We start from the raw sequence: 24,258 nt of genomic DNA on the forward strand, positions 1-24,258 counted from the left end.
ACCTAAAACATCTTTGCAAAAATGCTAGAATAAAATCCAATGACATTTACTCAAAACTTTTCTGGCTACACACACACATCTCTGTAGGAACACCCCGACCGACTCTAAACATTTCAGTCTTAAACCTCGACACAAAACTAACCCGACCGCCTCACCGTCAGCTCACATCAGCTGAGACTACGTCTGAACACCAACATCAATATATTTACAGATCAGAAACTGATAACTGATCGATCACCTCACAAACACTCTTCTCCTAAACAACAAATGCAGAGTTCATGTCTATTAACGTAAAGAAGGAAACGTCAGTCTGTGTGAACGTGCCGCTGCCGCTCGGCACACAAGCACAAACACATCTGGACACATTTCTGCTTCCTGGATTCTAAAAAAAAAAAAAAAAAACACAGCAGGTGATCTGACGAGAACCAATCAGAAGAGTCCATTTAAAAAAAAAGTTTTTTTTAAATTATCTCAGAATATCTCAGTTGACTCTCGCCATAAAAACCCAGTACGAACAGACCGTGGTAACAGGAAGTGGTCAGGTCTGGGCGGGGGGCTTCAGAGTGACGTCTCCAGGCTGTGCATCGGGCTCCCTGGACACGGCGACAGCCCCGCTGAGTTGGGCGCGATCATGCCGGGCAGCGGGGCGATGTGCTCCGCGGCGTTGTTGTTCTGGTTGGGCGAGGGAGGCGGCAGGGTGGACAGTCCGGTCAGTGGCGGCGGGAGGACCATGGAGTTCCGTTTGACGGGAGGGTCGTCCTCGCACTCGGCCTCGTCGATCAGGGGGATGTGGTTCACCGAGTCCTCCATGCGGAACTCAGGGTGGCTCATGAAGCTGTGGATGGAGCTGCGAGACTCGGGCGTCTCCAGACCTTCGTAGGGAGACACGCTGTCTCTGAAGGCGTTCACCACACGGATCTGAAAGACGAGGGAAAAAAAACAGTCAGCTCAGAGTTTAATGTGTGGAAGGATTGTTCTATGTGTCTTATTCTCAACGGTGTCCATTCTGGATCATAATAACAGCTTGCTCTGATACAAACTTATATCAGAGCAAAATGCCCCTCAAAGCCTTCCAAATAAACTTCAGTTTGACTGAAATCATTTCACACATTTGTCTCTTGAGTCCAAACTTAAGTCAACAGAAATTAGCCTCCCTGATCAGAGGGAAACACATATTACAACTAGAAGAGCACTCTGAGAGCGCAGACCTCCGCCAAATACATCTTATCTCACAATGTTAATGCAGTGTGAATTTTTCCCAGTCGGGAACTCATTTCCGCCTGTGACAGGGATCCACTCCCAAATGTAATGGGTTGTTCCTTGGTCCATGCTAAACGCTTCATGAAAGTAAGAGTAAGAAGTTGGGTTGGGTACTGAAACACAGTGCCAATAGGGAACCGGTTCCGACGTAAACGGTAGTGACGAGACCGAATGAGAACGAAAACATTTTTTTTTACCGCTCCCTGGTGTTCCGGCGTCAACTTGTGTGACGTCAGTGCCGCTACTCAGCACACTTGTTACTCAGAACTGATAGCGAGAGGATCAATGAAGATGCCGAAGGCTGCATTTCACGTCTAAGGATGCAACAGATGCCTTAACACGTCGAATATGATGAAACATCTGGCGACACATGGAGTTTATTTTAAAGCTGAACAATGCACCGTGTTTGATAACCTACGTGACGCAAGGCCAAGCACTTCAACAGCAGTAGCCAGTGTCGGCCTCGCCGGACAATTTGAAGAGAGTCCCAGCCCTGCCAGTGTGGTGGTGGACATCACAGATGATAGTAATTTAATGCCAATCGCAAATCTTGCATATCAAGTAGGCTAGCAAATACCGCTGCCATTCAACAGCGTGTGTGACAACGTGTGCCATGTCCGATACTTCCACTCAGTGTCCGCTGACTTTCTGCTTAATGTGAAACTCATAACAAGTCGAGTATGTATGCAAAATGTTTTAACAAAAGTTTCAACACTAGATTTGGAATAGTGTGTTCAATTTGGCCCTGGAAATAAAAGGCTATTGTTTTTTCAACCGATACCCAGCCCTAGTAAGAAGTAAGAAAGTCCATTCTTTTTCCCCTTCCGTTGATTCAGCTCCTCATCTGTGAAATTGACTGACGTTGGTCCTCCTCACAGACCACCGGATAACCAGCCACTGCAGATAGTTCTCTTAAATTTCCATAAAAGATTATAAAATAAACAAACCCTCTGCTTTACAGATAGAAACAAACTGCACTGTGCAGACAAACAGGCAGCTGTTTGGTTAGAAGAAGATCCCTCTGCCATTGGCTACAGCAGTTAATCCAGTGGAGTACTTTTTTTAAACTTCCTGTTCACTTTTGTTTGGACTAAGAAACAAACATTTGAAAAGATTTATGTAAAAGGGATGTCTATGCGGAAAGATTTTGGAGGCTTAAGCTGCTTGTCATGATGTATGTTGTTTTGTCAGTCGCACTTCCTGAATCTCTTCGTCAGAGTGGGCACATTTCCTTTTGGAGGAGGAACCGTACCTGCGTGGAGATGCGGTTGAGGCCGCGGCACCAGAGCACCTGGCCCCTCTTCAGCTCCATCTCAGCGTGGTCGATCTCGTCCTGGTCCTCCATCTCCTCCATCTCCGCCTCGGGGATCTCCTCCTGCTGCGTGCCGTGACCAGCCGTCTTCAGGAACCGCAGCCAGCGTGTGGGGACGCTGGACACCAGCTGAGAGGGGGGGCCGACACAAACATTACACCCCAGTCACACACACAACAGCGGCACTTCCTGTTCCCTCAACATGTTACTGACAGCTTCTACTGTCTAATAATGATGGTCAGCTACAAAGAGATCCAGGTCGTTATTTATGTTTGTGTCCCCCGTTTTATCGATATATTTGATCATATTTTACTAAGAGCGTCCTGTTTTAATTCACTGTTGATGTAAACTCTCTCCCCTCACTCCTAGTTTTTTTTTCTTTAAGTCCCTTTTCAGTGGAATTAAGCTCATCCAGCTGTTGGAAGGCTTTTTGGGTGAAACCTTTAGAGAAGTGTTGAGTTGCATTGACAGATCTTTAGTTCAAAACCAACTGTTGTGGAAATAGTCTGGACCAACAGGCTTTATCCCTCACCTTCCGCTCTCTGGGCCCTATCTTGCACCCAGCACAATTGACTTTGTACACCGACGCATGTATCATTCCTATTTTGCACCTGACGCACAGCGGACTTTTCCCTCCACAGACTCACGTCGGTAAATTAGGGAATGAACTTGTGCTCCCGGGGGCGGTTCAGCAAAAAGAGGCGGCGTGTTCCGGCGCAAACGTTCCCTAGTGCTATTTTCCAGTTTCAGAAAACAATTCCACCACAGACCAGGAAAAACCTAGTCTAAAGTTAGTGGTGCGTTATTCAGATGCTATTTTAAGGGCGCATGCTTGGCCGTAATGTAGAGTGTGCACACCGCGCATACACTTTGCTTCTCTCATCTCACGGACACAGCAGTTCCCATTTTTGCAAACCATACATAAATACAAGGAAAAATATGACCGTGTTTTACACATTTCCACGAATCATGGATGTGTTGATGACATAAATGAGGAAATATTAGAGGACTTAAGGAGATGTGATGTTGAACTGCATGTGCCGATGCCACTTAACCCAAATGTCCCAGCAGCAGCACGGGAGAGGAGAGGCAGAAGAGCTGCATCGTCTATAGTGAGGTAATCTCGGTCTAATGTTAGACTACATTGCAAAAATATCACCATGCATTCATAACCTCACGATTCAGTGAGAGTGAGCCCAACACATCAGAAGTATGTTTCTGTGACATTTCTTTATTTACATTTTGTCAAAAAGAAAAACCAATAGCAAATGTCGGTCTCCTCGGCTGTGAACCGCTCCTGGTGTGCACCCATGGAGGTATTAAGAGCGCGCGCCTAGCAAAACCGCCATTATAACAGCAATCCGCCATGGAACAAGCGCGCCTGCTCTTAAAGGGAATGTGAGATAACGCTCTGATTGGTTTACTGCATGTTACGCCCAAACCACACCTATGAGTAATGTAGCTACTTCAGACCAACCCATTTTAGATTTGCGTCGGGCACAAGAATCATATCCCGCCGGTATATTAGCAACAGCGCTCAAGATCCGCCCATAAAGCTACTTGTGGTAAAATTGGGCCCTCTGTGTGTTTCTGTTCTCAAAATCCCTTCACCGCGGTAAATAACAACAAACTTTGAGCTAGCTACACGCTCAAAACGGCAAGTTTTGAAGTAAATTTGGATTGTGCAACAAGGCAGGGAATGATTGTCAAGATTAACAAAGAATATGTTCACGGCATCTCCTCTCTAACTGGGACGTTTTGGGACTGATTGGTGGGATTGCTGCGGACAAAGTACACACAGCGATGGTAAGAGCTAATGAGGTTTAACCATGTATCAGCTAATTTTAATTGCTCACGTTACTGTATTGTGTGAACAGTTAACTTCATTTCATATTGTACGTGGCGTTTTCTTTTGCGGGGTGAAAATGTTCCACAAAAACAGCCACCGTCGCTGCGTCCAGAGGTTAGCGCTGCCCAGGACGATTGTGATTTGGTTTAAAGAAATGCAAACAACCCAAAGCGGGTTTTTTTCTCCTATCCCACAATACATTTGTGGTGTAGCCACAGCGCTGTGGAGTAAAGTCTGGCAATGCGAGACTATTGAATCACAACATCCCCAGTTCAAGTCTGGCTAGTAACCTCTGAAGTAGGTCACCCCCACCTCCCATCATTTCCTGTCTATAACGGTATACGGTGTCTCACCTGTCCCCACAGGAGGCTGCCCAGACCCAGGAAGACGCACCACAGCCACTGATCGAGGCTCAGCCGCACACAGCTGAACGGTTTACCACCCAACTGCACGATGACGACCTGCAGGGGGAAAGAGAGAGAGAGAGACGACATCATACAGGGACTCTTTTACCCCCCTTTTCCACTGTAAATGATTAGTGACCCTCCCATCCGTTACACAGCAAATTTGAACTCCTACCCTGAGGGAGGCGTTTTAGAGTACCAACAGCAAATAGAAACATGTTTATAAAATCCTTCATCCCCAATGCTGTGAAGGTGCTAAATAACACTGGGAACCGTACTTAAAAATGGAATGTAGGGCGAGGCAGACTTCAGTGTTGCAGGTTTTATGCACAGAATGCATTTTTAGTATGCTATATTTATCTATGTATTTACTTTTGTAAATGTAACCTTTGTAAAGTCACTTTTTATGAAATGTATTGTCTGTTTTGTCCGTCTTGCCGTCTTGGCTATGTACTGCTTGTAATGTCCTGTCTCTGTTGTATTCTTGGTGAAACCGAAGAAAATCTTTCACATCTGTGGACAATAAAGTTTTTTCGTATTCGTACGACCCGGTGAAGCGACTGCCTCGGCCCCTCACAGGTTACCTGTATGATGAAGGTTCCCAGGACGATGGAGCAGAAGATGGGGTTGTTGAAGATGCCCTCGAAGACATTCCTCTCGCCGTGAATCTTGCGGGCGTTGAGCTCGTTAAAGATCTGCATCAGGACAAATGTGTTGAACACGATGGTGTAGTGCTCCGAGGACGGGGCGTGGAGCGGGGCGTTCCTGCCACTGTCGAGGTTAAACAACTTCTCGCCTGCGAGAGGGAGAGTCGAAGAGAGCAGGGGAAGAAATCAACTACATCTCTTCACTGGGGCTGCAACGGACAATTTGATTATTTTCTTGATAAATGGGTTAGTTGTTGGCTCTATAAAATGTCCGAAAATGGTGAATAAATGTCGATCAGTTTTTCCCAAAGCCCCAAGACGTCATCCTCAAATGTCTTGTTTTGTCCACAACTCAAAAGATATTCAGTTTACGGACACAGATTTGTGAAGAAAACCATTATGTACAATAAGTACCCGGTGCAATAATTTATCAGTTACATGTGCAATATCTGTTATTTATTCACTGCTGCTACTTATATTCACACTGTACTTTATTGATGTTGACACAGCACTAAAATAACATTTGTACAATCGATTCTTTTAGCAACAATCTTTTAACCCAATCTCATATTTTAACCTAATGTCACTTTACTTCTACTTAACTTTTTTTTTTTTTTTATTTGTTGCAGTGTAGCTTTGTTACTTTTATACACTTACTGACTAGCTTTTTTCTTACTCTTATTTTTTACCTTGAATCTGACTGGAAGCAACTGCAAATTAAAAGTATTCTGATTCTGATGATTGAGAAACTAGAAAATATTCACATTTAAGAAGCTGCAATCAGAGAATTTTTACTTTTCTTACATTGATTATCAAAATAGTTGGCGATTAAGTTAATAGTTGACAATCGATTCATCGTTGTAGCTCTCTCCATGCTTTATGATCAAAATTCCATTAATTTACACACTAATAATGAGTTAATGATTATTTCAAGTGCTTCGTAGTCAGGATATTTTTGGACTTTTTCACAAGTTAGGGGAAGCTGTGGTGCATTCACTGACCTACGAAGAGCAGGGTGAAGATAACAGTCAACTGGTAGACGGCGTGTCCCAGGATGTTCTTCATCATGGTGCGGGAAATGAGCGGCTTGTTGCGGCCATACGGGCTCCTGAGCAGCAGCGCCTCGGTGGGCGGCTCGGTGGCGAGAGCCAGTGAAGCGAAGGTGTCCATGATGAGGTTGACCCACAACATCTGCACAGCTTTCAGAGGAGAGTCCTGGAAACACACACAGACAGAAGACACAGACACACACACCTGCTGTCAGTGTCTGTCAGCAGAGAAACCATCTATCTGGAGCTTCAGAACTTTTTCACGTCATTTTAAAACTAACTAAATAACTAAATATTATCGTCAAAATTTAGTCTTTGACAAGCCTCTAGAGTCAAGTTTTCTTATTGACAGTATTTGATTTTAGAGGTAATACTGATTGTATGTCATTTTATATGCTTTCTGTTGTGTTGAAAAGGAGGGAAAAAAAGAGATTTCTAATTTAAAAGACATTTTCTCAGTCTGGTGTAGCTCATGGGTCATTTCTTGGAGAGACCCCTGTATGCTAACCTTTATAGTAAATGCATTGAAACAGCCCAGGATACACATGATGTGACGGCAACTGCTTTTCAAAATAAGGTGTTAACAAAAATATACACACAATTCTGTACATATAAGGAAAAATATTAATTGGATTTTATCCACAAGAAGTATAAAACATGTTACCTCTGTCCTGTATAAATTATAATAAAAATCAACTATCACAGATATTACTTTATTCTTTGATTTTGGGTGGCTGGAAAAAAAAATCCTGACTATTACTAAATTAAGGACAACTCAGACCATATAGAGATTTAAAATCAAGCATTTCTACTGTATCAATTTGGAGAATCAACAAAATTGTCTCACATTTGTGCACCTTGATTAGCTACATTTCTAAATAGTCAAGGTGCTGTAAAACACATTTCTCCATCATTTCTGACAATGAATGATACAGTATGTTTGAGTTTAGGCTATCTCGGACTACATACAGACTCAGAATTAAGCATTTCTACCGTATCAATTTAGAGAATTGCCAAAATGTAGTATTTCCAGTATGTGAGACAGCATCCGAGAAGGACACTCTTTGCCTTGTGTGCAACGTGTGAGAAAGGGCAACTTCGGACACTGTCCGCACCTGATCTGTCGGACATTGTCCGGAGTAGGGCTGGGTACCGAACTTTTAGGCACATTCCCAATTGCCTCAATAGTATCGAGTATCGAAAATGTCTTGTCTTTCAATACCACATTTTAATACTTAAGGAGTAAATCTCATCAGTGTCGATGAGGCGATAAGCAGAAGCATGCAGGAAAAACACTTTGTTACGCACACGTTTATGTGTTGTTGTATTTTGACTACAGTGTGCGTCACATAAGTTTAAAAGGAGCTGACAAATAAAAAAATTTAGATTTGTACCGTAATGTGTAATGTGAGAATTTATTTTTGTTAAAATGGATTTATCAACAGCTGTCAGTTGGACTGGACTAGACTGTTAAGCCACTGTTATTTTGTCCACCCCTAATGTAGGCAGCAGCGGCGGCGTCCGGTGGCTCTGACCTGTGTGATGCAGGCTCCGGTGAAGGCCACGATGACGGCGACCACGTTGACGGTGAGCTGGAACTGCAGGAACTTGGAGATGCTGTCGTAGACGTTCCTGCCCCACATCACGGCCTTCACGATGCTGCTGAAGTTATCGTCTGTCAGGATGATGTCAGACGCCTCCTTCGCCACGTCCGTCCCGGCAATGCCCTGCAGAACACAGCATGCAGGTTAGCTTACAGAAACCTTGCACTGAACCTAGCTGCGAGCCAGGGTTTAGACCAGGGCTGGTCCATAAGGGGTTCAGGACTCCTCATATAGGTTAGCTCTGTCCGACATCTATCTGTGTGGATCAGCTGACTATCAGTGGATCCACACATGTTTTGACAGTCCTTTAACCTCCTGGTTGCTCTGGATCAGAACATGACAGAAACATCAAAAACGCTTAAATAACCTGACGGGGCGGGGCCACAGCAGAGGACAACAGGAAATTCAACAATCATCTGGACATTAGTTTTGTTTCTTTTCTTTTACCTTGAAAACGCAGAAATTGCTAACTAAAAATTCCATCATTATTAATGCACCGATAACTTTATTTTCTGTTTTATGAATGAAGTCATAAATGTTACAAAGTTAGCTAGAAGCAGCAGTTTGATGTCATGAGTGACAATCTTTTACCATGGCGAAGCCAACGTCCGCTTTCTTGAGGGCGGGGCCGTCGTTGGTTCCGTCTCCAGTTACCGCGACAACCTGCCTCTTCTCCAGCACAGTGCTGTCAATGATACCTGAAATGACGACAGACACACAGCGGAGACACACTTATGGACCAGATGAGGATGAAGATGAGTCCGAACTCTGACCGCCTTTAATACAAGCTTTTTTTCTCCCCACTGTGTTTTATCTCTTTTATTTTGTTTTTATTAAGGGTGTCGCTGACTAAGAATTTTCATAGTCGAATCATAATTGTGAAGTCTTGCCTATCGTCGACTTTCTTTGAAACCAATCACAATCGTCATGGGAGGCGCTAAGCTCCGGACGGTGCCGCTACAAAATAGCCTCGTGGAAGGAACTTGTTTTGGTGGAACATGTGTACGTTCAAAAGTAGTTTTAGTCGTGCAACAGAAAACTCAGATTGGACAGATAGTCTAGCTAGCTGTCTGGATTTACCCTGCAGAGATCTGAGGAGCAGTTAACCATAGTCCTCAGAAATCCACCAGAGTTTAAAATTCCAACACAAAGAAAGCGGAAGGTAACGGACATCAGCAAAAATACATGCATCTGGCTTAATTTCCTGCAGCAACGGAGCAATCCCAGAAGTAGAACGTCGAGGATAGACTATTAGAGAGTGACTGAAGTGTTGTTAGAACAAAGCAGTGAATCAGAGAAATAAAACATGTTCTCTGTGTCATCTCAACTAGAAATGCAGCTGTAGGAAGTATCTCACTATCACACTACATTACACCATCATGTTATCCACATTCATATTTAGACGCAACAAATGATATATCCAACTACAAAAAAAGCCTGAAAGTCGGAAGTTATAACAGAAGTACAAAGAGTTGTTGCTATGAAGATGATACACCGTCTCGTCTTATTGCATTGGTGTAAACTGGCAGATTTCAGAATGTTATAGACTGGCAAGTGGTTGCAAGTCGAATATTTGGGGTCACCCCTAGTTTTTATGTCTTTATTTTGATTTTATATCAGGGTTGCCTCTGAATTTCTATATATGATCACATTTTCTTTTACTCCCTCTTAATTGTGTCTTCTAATCATGGATGTTTACATGCAAGTAAAGCACTTTAAATGTACAAATTGTGCTTTACAAAATACATCTTTCCTATGTCTTACCTGTCTTAGTCCCCAGCCTGTTTAACCCCTACGTCTGTCTGTCTGTCTCCCCCTGGTTAGTGTGTTTCTAACCTTTGACCAGAGTGTGTTTGTCCGTTGGAGATGATCTGGCGAGGACTCTCAGCTTCGGCCAAATCTTATCAATACGCTCCTGCTCAATCTGCACAGAAAGAGAGAGAAGACGTAAATATGAAGTATTAGTTGCAAAACATTCATTTAAATCAGTTTAGCAGACTAAACTGCGGCTAGTGTCCCCTAAAGCAGTGGTGGGTGCCCCTACAAGGGCTCATAAGAGAATCAAAGGGGCTGCGAGAACATTTCCAGGGCAGGAAATAAGTCAAAAATTGTCCAAATCACCTTTATATATTATTATCCACATTGAGGATCCCGCACCCAGTCTTCAAAGTTTCTGTGTGAGTTGAGCCTGTTAGGTCTTATTATTTTCTTGGGGCAGGAAATAAGAAAATAAAAAAGTCTGCTACACAAAATCATCTATTTTTTACTAAGACCCTTCTGAATTTTTCTGCCAGGGAAAATAACTCACTTTTATTAAACAGCTAAAAAAGAGGCTGCAGTGTTTATTACAGCCACAATATGAACCAACTACATCCTGATGATTGGACTTGTATTAAAGTCTTGCCAGTAGGAGCTAAAATTGTTAAAGTTGACCTGAAGGTGGAGCTAGACGAAATGTCATGGGGACATTAAATCTAGAGTGCTAGATTCAGAGTAGATTGTTAAAAACAGACACTGCTGTCTTCTGGTCCGTTCTGCGTTTGTCTGACCTCTCCCAGCTCGTTGCGGATCCGCCGGTTGAACTCTTTGCCCTCCATACACAGGAAGTCGTCTCCAGGTTGCAGGATGCCACATTTGATAGCGATGGCCCGGGCCGTATTGATGTTGTCTCCGGTCACCATGCGGACAGTGATCCCGGCCCGCTGGCACTTTCTGATGGCTTCCGGTACCTGATGAGAACATCAAAAGAAAAAAATGTAACATTATTTGTCAGAATAGTATCTTTTAATATTCTCACATTTCATTAAAGGACAATTACGGTGCAAAATGAACCTAGAGGTTAATAACACATGTACCGAGTCGATCGTTCTCTGGGACATGTTTTCATGCTAATTGAATGTGTCTCTAGCTTGAAACAAGTTAGCACAAACCGGTGATTAGCTTATAACGCTAGCCTTCGGGGCAGAGGGTAAAGTAAAAAGAAATCTTTATTTCTATACCACTAACAAGGCTCAAAATAGCACCACATTTCCACGTTAGCATAATGACGGTCCATACACGTACATGTACAAATAGAAGCATTGAGAACTTTGTAAGTGTACAGACAGTTTATTAAAACGATAGATTAAAAAGACAGTACCGTTCACATATACAGGCAGGCGCCATCTTGGAAAAACAGTCATGACCAGTCGAACCACGAACACCGTGCTTGAGCTGGTTACTGGTTACTGGTTACACGGCGTCCGTCGTTCAACTAATGACTAATGTTTTCCCAAGATGGCACCCGCATGTATACATGAACGGTACAGTCTTTATAAAACTATCTTTTTAATAAACTGTCTGTACACTTACAAAGTTCTCAATGCTTCTGTTTACACGTAGGGACCCTCATTATGCTACAGTGGAAGTGTGGTGCTATTTTGAGCCTTGTTAGTGGTGTAGAAATAGCGATTTACCCTCTGCCCTGAAGGCTAGCGTTAGAAGCTAATCACTGGTTTGCGGTAGCTTGTTTCAAGCTAGAGACGCATTCGATTAGCATGAAAACATGTCCCAGAGAATGGTCGACTCGGTACACATGTGTTATTAACCCCTAGGTTCATTTTGCGCCGGAATTGTCCTTTAAGCGTTCCTAAAACATCTCTCCTCCAACAGAACGTCTCTGTCTGACCTCCATCTCAGACTGTCAGACTGATTCCTTTAATTTAGGACGCTTAAATAAAATGCAGGCCAGGATTTCACATGTTCAAAAGCCTCATGAAGTACTTTTAGATCAAACACGGAAGAGTCTTAAAAATTAAGAACAGAAGATAGTGTTTCAGGGAGCTCCTCTTCAGATGCTCTGTGAGTAGTGAATCTGTGTGGCCATTGCCTAATCTGTGTATTTTTACTCTGATTGGCTGGTTGCCTCCGTGTGTCCCTTTGTAAAGAGAGGTCTGATGTACCTCAGGTCGTACGGGATCCTCGATGCCGACCACGCTGATGCAGGTGAGGTTGGTGAGGATGTGGGCCTCATCATCCCAGTCAGGCTCTCCGTCAGCGGCGGGGAAGTCTCTGTAGGCCAGGCAGATGGTTCTTAGGCCCTCCGACGCCATCGGCTCAATCACCTTCCTCACCAGGTCATCTCGGTCCCGAGGTTTGAAGCTTTTGGCTTTGCCGGGCCCCATCACGATCTTAGAGCACCTGGAACCACAGAAAACAATAATACATTTATTTTATATAGCGCGTTAAAAAAAAAGGTACACAAAGGCACTTTACAAGGTAAAAACAAAGAAAAACAACAACAAGATCAGTATAAAAACAATAATAACTAGAGATAAATATTAAAAAGGTGCAGCAAAACAGCATAGAAACAAATGGAAACAGCTAAGTTGGTTACAGGTTAAAAGCAGCTTTAAACAGATGGGTTTTGAAGTTAGCAAGTGATGTGGAAAGTCTGACGTGTTGGGGGAGAGAGATCCAGAGGGAGGGGGCAGCAACGGAAAAGGCCCTATCCCCCCCCAGGTTTGGTGCTCGGGGCGGGTAAGAGGGGAAAAGGGTCATTTAATCATCATCTAACTGAGCACAGAGCTGTGTGCCCAGCAGCAGTGAACCTACTTCCTGAGCAGGATCTCAGAAGCCCCCTTGCTGTACATTCGGTAGCTACCATCGGGGTTCTTTAGCACCGTGCTCATGGACTTCCTCACAGAGTTGAAGGTGTAGACCTTGAACAGTCTCTCTTCTGGTATTTCGTTGCGGATGGTCTGGTAGTCTCGGCGCAGGTCGAGGGAGAATCCCAGTAAGGCACATTCAGTCTTGTTTCCCACCTGGCGAGCCAGCCCGCCCTCCTTCTCTGGCGGCTGCAGAAAGCAGCAGCAGACAGGATGTTAATTCACAGCACAAGTTTTAGATTTTAATGACAAATCAGCAAATCAGGTGTGGGGATTAAACTCGCAAATGCAGCAGCACAGGACAATAACATTAATCTAACTAGGGTTCTCCTCGACTAAAGAAATTCTTAGTCGAATACACCCGTATGAGAGGAGAGGAAACTCTGATTGGTATCATGTATGTGCTGTGATCTGTGTTGTGGATCCAGGAGGCAATGATCAGATGAGTCCTGAGCTCCTGTGACAGCCCTCCAAACCAACCGGCTCTCTCAGCCAAATGCTTAACTCACAGAGCTCTCTGAATGGACGGCTATTTTTACAGCTCACCATAATCTTGCTGGTGTAGGCGCAGTTGACTCCGATGCCCTGGACTAGCAGGTCCAGGACCATGGCAGGGATCAGGTCCGGCTCTGGCAACTTTTTGTAGTAGCGACTTGCGATGTAGGTCTGCACCACTGTCATGCGGTTCATAGTGAGCGTGCCCGTCTTGTCGGAGCAGATGGCCGTGGCATTGCCCATCGTCTCACATGCGTCCAGGTGGCGGACCAGGTTGTTGTCCTTCATCATTTTCTGAAAAAAAAAGGCAAGTAGCATTACCTGAGTCTGAGCGCTTTTTTGGAAATTTACTAAAAGAATGAACAGCGTTTGCTCCATGATTGTCTGGAGGGGGTCAAATGGGTCCATTAGTACTTTTCTGAGGGGGTCACTGCTCTAACCAAGGGGGTGAAAAAAATTATATTAAAAAAGACATTAGAACTGTTATTTGACCTATCATATGAGACGTAAAACCAATGTCAGTTTCGATAACACTAACCTAATGTCCCAAACCTAAAATAGGATCAAGAAAAGAACATCTGACTGAATGTTTTCAGGCTGGCACGCTGCAGACAGACTGCATACGTTCAGAGTGGCTATGTAATGCTGTATATCCAAACAGACCTTGACTGAATAGGCCAGGGAGATGGTGACGGCCAGAGGGAGACCTTCAGGCACAGCCACAACCAGCACGGTCACACCGATGATGAAGAACTTGACAAAGAATTGCACGTAGACGGGCAGACACTCGTTGGTGAAGTCGACCCCCTGAATCACGAAGGTATCGATTAGGAAGCGAGTGATGAGGATGAGGACAGTGAGAGATGACATGAACAGACCTGAAGACAGACAGACACAGAGAGACCGAGCAAGAGAGAGACACAGACAGAGACATAGTAAGTTTAGTTCAGCTATAGACCTGATCATAGAATAGAATAGAATAGAATACACTTTATTGTCCCCAAGAGGAAATTTGTCTTGGGCATTGTGCTACAGTCGGTTGCGTCACAACACAAACATGTAACAGAGAAACCATTCTAAGAATCAACATAAAATCCACATCAAACATCTTAGGACATGAAGGAAGGACACATGACAGTACAGACAATACTACATCTTAAAAAGTGGCTGTAAGAATTTAACTTCTATGTGCAAAAAATGCTGGTGTATTTATTGCAATTTGCTCTGTTACACATGTTGTGTACAGTAAGGAGCAGTGAAGAGTGTTCTGGGCGTGTTTTAAACTCCAAGTTAAGGTCTTACCTCTAAGTAGGACTGAGTTATTGTTGAAGCGTTCTACACCGACTTTCATACAGGAGAAGGACAACACTTGGGAGGGAGAGGGACGTCACTGTTTGACCACACTCTCACAAAGTAGCAATCATGATGCCTTGTGGTAGTTTGAAGCAACAGATTGTAGCAATATGCCCAGGACAAATTCCCCCTTGAACTTCTGCCAAAAAGCAGTCAAAACTGTATCTTTTGATAAGCTAATTTTATCAACTCCTAAAGCCCAGTTCAGAACAAAGATTTGTGACGAGAAGAGTTAAAACTTGCAACTACTTGCCAACCTGCAACGTTCTAAAACCTGCCACTTTACACCAATGTGACTAGATGAGATGGTGTATCTTTTCCATAGCAACGACTCTTTGTACTTCCGACTTTCAGGCTTTTTTGTAGCTGGATTTATCATTTGTAGCGTCTTAAAATATGAATGTGGATAGAGATAGTGAGATACATGCGACAGTTGAATGTAGTAGTGATGAAATGTCGAAAAGCCTTTTATTTTTCTGATTTACTGGTTTGTTCTAACGCCGCTCCCTCTATTCAGTCAATCTCTAGCTCGCTCAACCATACACTGTGCTTGCAGGCAGTCGTCGAGGCTCGGACCAAAACTCTTGCCATTTTTCAACTGGTGGCCACTCTTGCCACCAGCTGACAGCGTGTAACTGACTTGACCAGCTGCCTTCGCTATTGGCTGTTGAAACATGTGACATCCCTTACGTTCTGAAAACCAGCCACTTGAAAAGCTGAGTCGCAGGCGACGCCATCAGCTAGGCTGAGTTGAGCTGAGGCGGGCCAGTTCAGACCACTGCAACTTCTCCCTGCAGTGTTATAAAACGGTTTTGTCTTGTTCTGAATCTCTGGTCCGAACCGGACTTCAGGGCTCCAGACTGTGACTAAATGGTCGCATTTTGCGACCAAAATTTGAGAGTGTGCGACCAGTAAATTTGCCCCCCTTTATTTTTTTTTAACACGTTTAGCGTGGAAGAGGTGCGTCAATGAATCCGGAATCTGTGGCAGGCTGATGAGTGCGAGAAGGATAGGCAATGGCCACTGTAAGTGGCTAATGTGTGGAGGGGGAGGGTCCTAGAGATAATCGAGCAAGCGTAAACGTCTGTGGGAAGGAGACAGATATCAAAACCTATGTGCGTCACTCAAATTGCAGAGGGACACTTTCTATAAGATATGGTCCAAGTGGACGGAATATGTTAAGCCGATTAGATCAGACTTTGTGTAGATACTGCTGCCTCTTACTAATTTTGCACAGATTTTCAATTTTAAATGAATACCACTAACTTAAATAATATGGAAGAAAATTGGCTCCCCCACCACCCGCACTCGAGTTCTGTTGTTCTTGTATTAAAAATTTAAAACGGTAAAGCAATGTAATATACTTAATATGTCATACAATTGTAAAATTCAATATGCTTTTCCAATAAAAGATAAATAAAAAAAACAAAAAAAAAAACCTATGTGCGTCTGAACAATGAGCAAGCAAACTATTGCCTCGTTCTTCCGACCTGCGGCTAGTGTGCTAGTGCCAGAGTCTAGTGTCACAGTCGGATGATGATTCAGAGTCAGAGGCGGCCCGCGGGCCACATTTGGGCCGCCAAAAATTTTGGTCTGGCCCGCAGAATAATCATGAATTCAGAAAATGTGAAGAGCAAAAAATGCGTTCTGGTATTTAGCATTTCAAGCATTTACAGCAGGTAACATTACATTACACAGGTAGAGCACAAACCTAGCCCCCTGTATTTGCAACTCTATTCACATGCCCGGATTCTGTAAAGCGATGCCCTCGCTCCACACACACAGCTGAGCTGAGAGGTGTGTGCGTTACAACACGCAGTACCTGACTGGGAACGATATGGAGAAGATTACCAACGACCGCTGGCGCAGATGAACTAACGCTAGGCTCGTTACTGTAAGTAGGCTAAAATAAAACCTCCGTGAGTAAAAAGTCAATACTTATCAATGCACTCACCTGTCTACAGGCATAAACATGTAGGAAGAAATATTTTAATCTGCTCCGTCTGCACAGTCCACTCTTGTCCACCGCGCTGCACAAACACAGCTCTACTCTGCAAATAGAATTTGTTTACAAACAAGCTAAAACAAGAGCTGTCGGTTTGTAGTCTAACTGTTTATCTTAGTTTGCCACAAATCTTAAAATTTATTTTTAATTTAATTAAAAACTGCTGGCTGAACAAACCATCCTCTCCGCTGGAGCGCTAAATCTATGGATGTATTAAGACCAAAACAGATGCATGTGGCTACTTAATATGCATTCGTTATTTTCGCGTTCTTTATTCTTGATACAACAGCATCATGCTGGTTGTATTATTTTGCAACAGCATCGTTTCATTGCCAACGAGACATACAAGACGAATGCGTGGCCTGCTTATCAGTCTATTCATCATTAAAGCTTGGGTTTTCCACATCAACTTTTCGCTTCAGCCCGTTTGACAGTGACATTTTTACCTGACAACAGGCCTTTCTTTCTGCAAGCATTTTCCAGCAATCAGGACACTGCCTACTACGACGGTTCCATAATAAAACTTTAACCATCAGTCCTCAGTGAACTGCCTCCTAGTCGGAGATCATTTTCTAGTTAAAAAGCCAGTTATCATTATGGAGTTTCCATGTTTTTTTAAGGAGTTTGCTCACACTAATACATGTAAAAAATATAGCATTACTTCAGTTAGAAAGTGAAAATATTGAACAAGAATAGGCGTTTTAGGTATTTTTAGTCCGGCCTCAGGAGTGTCTGCTTAGAAAAATTCTGGCCCTTGGAAAAATGTAGTTGATGAGCCCTGTCCTAGTGGAACACAGGAGGATCTGCTCTGAGGGGGAGTGAGTAAAGGCACAAGTTGTTTAGGGCTACTTGTTCTAGTGGAATGTTATTGGCCAGTGGCCCTAATGTTTACATACATTTGTTAAGTATTGTTTTTAACTGTGAAATGACCGAAAGGTTACTAAGCACTTTGTTACTAAGCACTTTAATTCTGAATATATGGTATGTATTTTAATATTTGTACTGTCATGACAGCGATGGTGCTGTCGGTTTACCTTCTATTCTATTCTTCTTCAAAAGTGCACAATAAAATGTGACACTGAATTTGAGACAGCACATTGTAATTTCTGCATCTATTATCAAAGTATTCATTAGTAATACAGTGGAAATTAGTAGAAATGTGAAAATTTGGTTAGCATGTTGATTTATGATGTGTGCCCCTACATTTGCTGGTTGCGCCCCTAACATTTTCAGTTGGGGGCCACTGTGCTCCTAGTAAAAAAAGTTAGTCTGGAGCCCTGGCCTTAACAAGTCAGGACACCTCTGGAAATAAATATCAGCTCAGTTGATAAAATGTCTTTCCTACTAGTCCTGAAAGTAGGACTGAATAAATGTGCACATCTTTGAAAAGTACAGACTGGTGTCCTACTATGAGATGCTTGATAAATAATGGCCCTGATCCTTACAAACGCGTCAAACACATGTCGGGTCCAACAAGCTCAGCACACATCATGGAGTAAGCGGTAATAGACCACGGGGAGACCTAAACACAACAAAGGACTGAACGAGGTGGACAAGATGGTTCCTGTTCTGAGTCAACTAATCAGTCACGTCCACCAGATGTGGCAGCTTCACCTTTATAATGAATGTCCAGTGGATTGTTTCACTGTGGAAGAGCACAGAAAAATGTGGACTCTGCTCAGCAGCGAGGTGGTGTTCAACAGTCGCATGATGTCTACATCACTGTGAAATTAACACTCTGTTCATCATTCATCTGAGTCTCTGCTCGTACCTGCTTTGCCGATCTGCACAGCCAGTTTGGTCAGCTTCCCCTGGAGGACCGACTTGTCCTTCTTTGGTAGTTTTTTCTTTGGTTCTCCGTCCGCGTTGAGCGGCTGCATCTCCACCGTGGCTCCATCCTTGTTTTTCCCTACAGGAGGACACAGGAAGTCAGTAAAGCATTCAGGTGTTTAGACACAACCTGTCAAAACTGCTGCTTCTGACACTTCAAGTCAAGTCAATTTTATTTATAATGGTCTGCCATACATTCTTAAATTAAAGCCAGTATTCAAATAATGGCTCAGTCTTTAATAACCAGTAAAAAAAAAATTCAGACAATTGATTCTATTTTTTTTTTCTTTCCCAATCACTGCTGTTAATAAAATCAACACTTCCTGGAGATATTTCAAAATTAAAAGCCTGCAAGGAAAGGGATGGATTATTCCATTTGAGGCTTTTAATGTGAAAGGTGTTTAATGTGAAACCGTTGCAGGAAGAGTTGAGTTTCATTGACGGTAACCTAACAGCGATGGTAAAATCGGAAATGTAAAACCGACTGGAATCAATCCGTGAGTGACAGCAGAGTTAGTGTTAAACAGAGAAAAGTGGTGAGAATGACACGACTGTGCTGTTGTACTGATTACTGTTGCTCTGTGGAAATGTACATTATACTGAAAGACAACACATAAACATGGAAATGTTGAATTTGCATCAACAGCAAACTGAAACAGGAGCTGACTGCTGCCCAGGAAACGGGGAGGGTCCTTAGTAAAATATGATCTAGTATGCTTGTAAAACAAGTATGAATGCTAATTTACTTTTTTTTTTCTTCCCCTGACCGATAGCTGACCCTCATTAACCGCTAACCATTAAGCAGGCAACGGAGTTCCTGTTCACCCGTCCAGGACGCTCGGGCGTACTTTCTGCGCTTCGCGTCTGCGGACAGCTGCAGACTTCTACTATTCGCGCAGCCACGATGTTCCGTGCATTGTAGCAGAAACATGCAGTCACTTTCCTGGAACCGCTTGCGCAGCTGTCTCGTCTCCAACACATCCCCTGCTGTGTGTCTGCCGAGCATACTCTGTGTAGGAAGGCAGGTTTAACCCGCCAATCCTCATCGATATAGTGGCACGTGTCACGTGGACGTAGCTCTCTGCTGTAAGCACCGTCCAGTAGAGGCAAACTTAGCAGGAAAAAAAAAGAGCTTAAATGCAACTTACTAGTGCAGAGTTAGAACTACCAAGTTAATTAGCACTTAAGAAATAAATTGTATAGCCTATTTTTCTTTTACAATGCAAAAACAAATTCTAAATTTTTTATTTATGTTTTAATAATGTTTTTAACTGTTTAGCTGATAGCATTAAAATCGGTCAAATTTCAAATAAAAGGCATGTGTCTAAGCAGTTACATTAAATAATGACCCTGTCAACTATCTCTTCAACTACGGCAGCCCAAAAAACACTAAATCATACACTAAAGTATACTACCATTTACGGGATGTCCGTCTAATCCCAGTCTGGGTTTATAGTGCTGTGTTGGTTACCTTCATGTACTATATATAGAGGTCCGAGCAGACCTCCAAAATAACCTACTAACAAACAAACTAATCCAACCAGACTACATCGTCTTTCTCTGTTCCCACTGGATCATCATGGTAAAAATAAACCACCCTACAAACAGAATCAACTGACACTGTAGCTCTGTGACAGAGAGTGAGGGTATCTGCAGGTGTGTGTGTGTGTGTGTGTGTGTGTGTGTGTGTGTGTGAGCGTGCTGATCCCAGCTAAGTAATGAGGTTATTAGTGGACAGGCAGCAGCAGCAGCAGGCAGGAGAAGAAAGCAGCTGCCGGGCTTAAGGCCGATAATCTTCTTGGTCCTAATCACTATCAACAGAGTCAGGAGCACCTGCTGCTGCTGCTCAGACCACAGGTACATACACTGCACCGTGTGGGGCCACACAGAGCTCAAGGAGCCAGGACCAGGTCCACCTGAGACCCCTGATCTCCTGCAGGATCTCATAAACCAACATGGGTTTTTCGATTGACTGATCTAATTGTCCTGCATTGCATGGTGCACAGCTCGTATTGGCTTAAAAGACAGCAACAGCAAAGAAGATCATGATGTACTGATTTATGTACTGAATAGAAATGTCCTGTTATGAAGGATACACTGTACAATTTTGTCAATCTAACCTAAACAAAGGTCTCCTCATTAAGCAGCCAACTCAACACAGAGCCACACCTTCAGACAAGCAAATATATATATATATATATTATACTTAAAATAATGAGGTAAACGTATGTGAAAGTAATCCTTGTGAGGAAAAAACCTCAGATTTTAAACCGTATACAGTTTTTTCTACTCTCGGCTCAAGCTAACTTTCTTTATATGGCCATCTGCTCCAGGCACGTTACTGCAGTGTTTACATTACATACACTGCTAACATGTAGCTACATGCTAACGTCAGGGAAACCTGTAATCTTGGTTGTTAATTTCGCCCTAAATTCTGCTAGAACATATCCGGTTATGTAGTTTTTAGCCCAAATTCCCCCTTTAAGGGAATTTTGTGGCATATAGTTCATGTGTGATGGGTGTGAGTAAGTCTGTATTTATGATTAGATTTATGAATTAATTAAACTATTTGGAGCTGGCCTTACCACATAATTGGGTAGAGAAACACCTCGACACGCATTAGGAGAGAACTAATCAGCTCTGACTGTGCGACACTATCTGAATGATGACAGTCTGTCTTCTCCACAGGTTCCATCCTTCACTCACAGAACACAGTAACATATGCTGTATACACAGATGAATAAAAACATGAACAGGATGGCAGCTCAATGGACAAAACTAATGTTACAATGCTGCTCTTCTTCAGCTCAAAACCACCACTAGGAAACCAGGAACCACAGTCCACAGTGACACAAGTACAGCTAAACCAGCCAGACTTCACATCTACTCCGAGTCATATACGGAAACTCACAGTACTGAAGCAGTGATGGGCTGCTCACCTTTCTTTCCTTTGTCATCCCTTTTACCTATAAAGGCAAAACATTCAACAGCCAGTTAGTTAGTCATACATATGGAACAAAACATTAAAAAAGCCACACACATAAAAACAAACATAATCAGTGTTCCCTTTGTACAATTATACAGGCCGCCAGGCCAATGGGAACCTCCGCCAGGCCAAAAATAATAATATTTGAATGCCAAAAATAACACCAAATACCCATCCAGCGTTTCCCCTATATTCATTCTGCAGTGACGCACCGCCGTGAACAAGGCAAAGTGCCTGTGGTTAGTTCACATGTCTGTAATAACAGCAGGACAGCAGAGTGTCTGTTATCCAACCTGCTAAAGTCAGTTGAACAGGAGAGGTGAAGAGAAAGTTGTGCGTAGTCTGCCGGTTACAAAGAGGCTGACCCCCAATTTCCACCGGTTGCGAAAGGTCTGCGGATCCGCTCCGGAACGGCGGTGGAGTCATTAGGTTTCCATTAAAGTCAATGTGTGTATTTCCACTGACTGCAGAACGGCTGCGATCCGACTCCGGCACAGCTCCGGCGGTCCCCAGCCCTCCGGAGCAGATACGCAGAGCTTCTGTTTTTGCCGGACGCCGGAGAGCTCCGCAGCAATTCAGCACAATTCAGATAGTGCGGGACAGGAAGTCGAGCACAGAAACAAAATAAAACATCCGTTTAATTTTCAAAATAAAATACACCGTGCTCACGGCAGGTCATATTTACCTGCACTACACCTTGAAAACACAGCACAGAGTTGTTTCCCCTCTACTCCTCTGGATGGAAACAAACTGTTGTTGGTTTTGTGGTTCTGTTCTACCTGAATTCGCGAGATCTTGTGCGTCCTCGTGACTTCAGCCGTCAGTCATGGCCGCAGCCTTACCGCAACAAATCCGGCCCTGGTGGGTATTGACGGACGGCGGAGCACGGAGCCGATATGCAGCGGAGCTGGTCCGCATTCGGTGGAAATCAGCGGTGAGGCTCGGAAGTAAGTGACACGCTAACGGTTTTTGCTGAACTAGACCAGAGAATATCCGGCTAAAGCAGATTGGTGATGCCGTTTAGCGTTCATTGTTCTCAGTAAAGTTTGCTAAAATTAAACGACTTATGCTTCATCTACACACTCTTGTCACAGCGTAGGAAAGCACATTGCAGTTGCTGGATGTTTGGCTTATTTTCTGTAATTATTGTAGCATGAAAGCACAGGGAAATTAGAAATAAATCTATCTATCCATCCATCTATCCATCTATCGCTCACTAGCGGTGGTCTGATAAACAGTAAATCCACCAACGCAGCCCCCGAGGCTTTCATCATATGGAGGGGGGCGGGGTTTCATCTAAAGTGAAAAAAACATGTTATCTTATAATAAAAGTGTATTTGCTCTGTGAGACGGTAGAGTGACAGAAAATCGCCACTTTAAAAAACAGTGTTGATGTGGAGCGACTTTTAGATGTTTACCTCTAATGGTCAGACGCACAGTGCTGCTGTTGTTGTTGTTGTTGTTGTTGTTGTTGAAGTGAAATATGAACTCTGTCCAACTTTACAGGCTGAGGGACATTTCTCAGTTCTGTTACGTCTGTGATCTACAAATGTGAACTTGTACTACTCTTAATGAAGCCCTAAACAGGGAATTATGATGAGAACTGGTAAGCAGCATCCTGTTCCTCTTTAGACTTAACAGATCGCTTTATATTCTGAACTTACTTCTCTTGTCCCTCTTCTTTTTGCGCTCCTCTTTCTTCTCTTTCTCAACCTTCTCCTCACTGTCACCTTCACCTTGACCGTCATCTTCTTCAGCAGCACCCAGCAGCGTGAAGATGATTCCAGTCTGAGAGTTCACACCTACAGCGGTGACCAACATCTTGCCAGAGCCCTCCATCACATGGGTACCTGAGGGAGAGAATAATTAGTTTAGTCTGTCTGCCATGTTGGAGGCGAGGCTTGGAGAATTGGAAGTGTGACTCAATGCAAATGTAAATTGAAAAAAAATCAATATTTTTGACAACAGTCAAATAGTAGTCATATTCCACTCTCTCTCATAGAAACACTACTCAAACCATAGCAGCCTACACTTGGTTATTGGGTGCAGCTTAGAGCAGAACATATTGCTTTCTTGTGGAATAAAATGAATACATCTTATAACACATTGTTGTGAAATTACATAGAAGAGAGTGGAATATGTTGCACATTGCCTGCCAATAAATAAACAGTTTTCAATACATGATACGTTTTCTCTTCATTTTAATAAGACACATTACACTGTTGTTAAGAATAGTTAAAAACATAAATAATGCTACATGATAAATAATGTTAAGATAAAAATACTATAATTTCTTCAGTATTTTAGGTGGTTTAAAATTGTATTATTATTTCAGTGTAGGAAGAGGTGTATTGTTCTGTCTGTAGGTGTGAAAATCAGAGAGATGAAAATCAGCAGCAGAAACTGGCTGCTGAGAGCTGACAGTGACAGCTCAGGTCACACCGAACCCGGCTGTAATTTGACGTGAATGGAGAAGAGTTGAAGCACCTGACAGCAACATGGGGTCTTTGTCGACGGTCTTCTTGACATGATCCGATTCTCCTGTCAGAGCGCTCTCGTCAATCTTCAGATCGTTGCCCTGAATCAGGACGCCGTCAGTAGGCAGGAGGTCACCTGGAACACCAACAACACACAGGTCCACTGTAATGACAGCTCACCCATCCGGTCGTTATGTCACATCATTACATGTCTGTCACATAAAAAAAAAATTTGGGCGGCACAAAAAATAAAAATAAATAAATAAATATTGCAATTCTATCAAAATCGCAATTATGTCTCGTTAACTTCTGTCTGTGTAGTTTAACCTGCACTAATATCT

At 43.2% G+C, this 24,258-nt stretch overlaps 1 protein-coding gene across 3 annotated transcripts in view; it reads right to left on the reverse strand.

Annotated features, from left to right (window-relative positions):
* Positions 1-24,258, reverse strand: part of LOC116036252 (plasma membrane calcium-transporting ATPase 1-like) — a 52,902-nt gene that overhangs the window by 48 nt on the left and 28,596 nt on the right. For 2 of the 3 annotated variants that reach the window (XM_031279722.2, XM_031279721.2), the window contains 17 exons: positions 23,928-24,053; positions 23,105-23,290; positions 21,394-21,420; positions 18,396-18,533; positions 13,930-14,144; positions 13,318-13,560; positions 12,719-12,960; positions 12,067-12,304; positions 10,675-10,854; positions 9,962-10,049; positions 8,717-8,823; positions 8,057-8,248; positions 6,474-6,687; positions 5,410-5,621; positions 4,775-4,882; positions 2,513-2,701; positions 559-918 (listed from right to left, as the gene is read on the reverse strand). In XM_031279722.2, the coding sequence (XP_031135582.1) occupies positions 559-918; positions 2,513-2,701; positions 4,775-4,882; positions 5,410-5,621; positions 6,474-6,687; positions 8,057-8,248; positions 8,717-8,823; positions 9,962-10,049; positions 10,675-10,854; positions 12,067-12,304; positions 12,719-12,960; positions 13,318-13,560; positions 13,930-14,144; positions 18,396-18,533; positions 21,394-21,420; positions 23,105-23,290; positions 23,928-24,053 (3,065 nt within the window). Of the gene's footprint in view, positions 919-2,512; positions 2,702-4,774; positions 4,883-5,409; positions 5,622-6,473; positions 6,688-8,056; positions 8,249-8,716; positions 8,824-9,961; positions 10,050-10,674; positions 10,855-12,066; positions 12,305-12,718; positions 12,961-13,317; positions 13,561-13,929; positions 14,145-18,395; positions 18,534-21,393; positions 21,421-23,104; positions 23,291-23,927; positions 24,054-24,258 lie in introns of all 3 variants that reach the window. The other variant, XM_036002781.1, reaches the window with a different exon arrangement.

Source organism: Sander lucioperca, chromosome 7 (assembly GCF_008315115.2).
Source record: "Sander lucioperca isolate FBNREF2018 chromosome 7, SLUC_FBN_1.2, whole genome shotgun sequence".
Lineage (NCBI taxonomy): Eukaryota > Metazoa > Chordata > Actinopteri > Perciformes > Percidae > Sander > Sander lucioperca.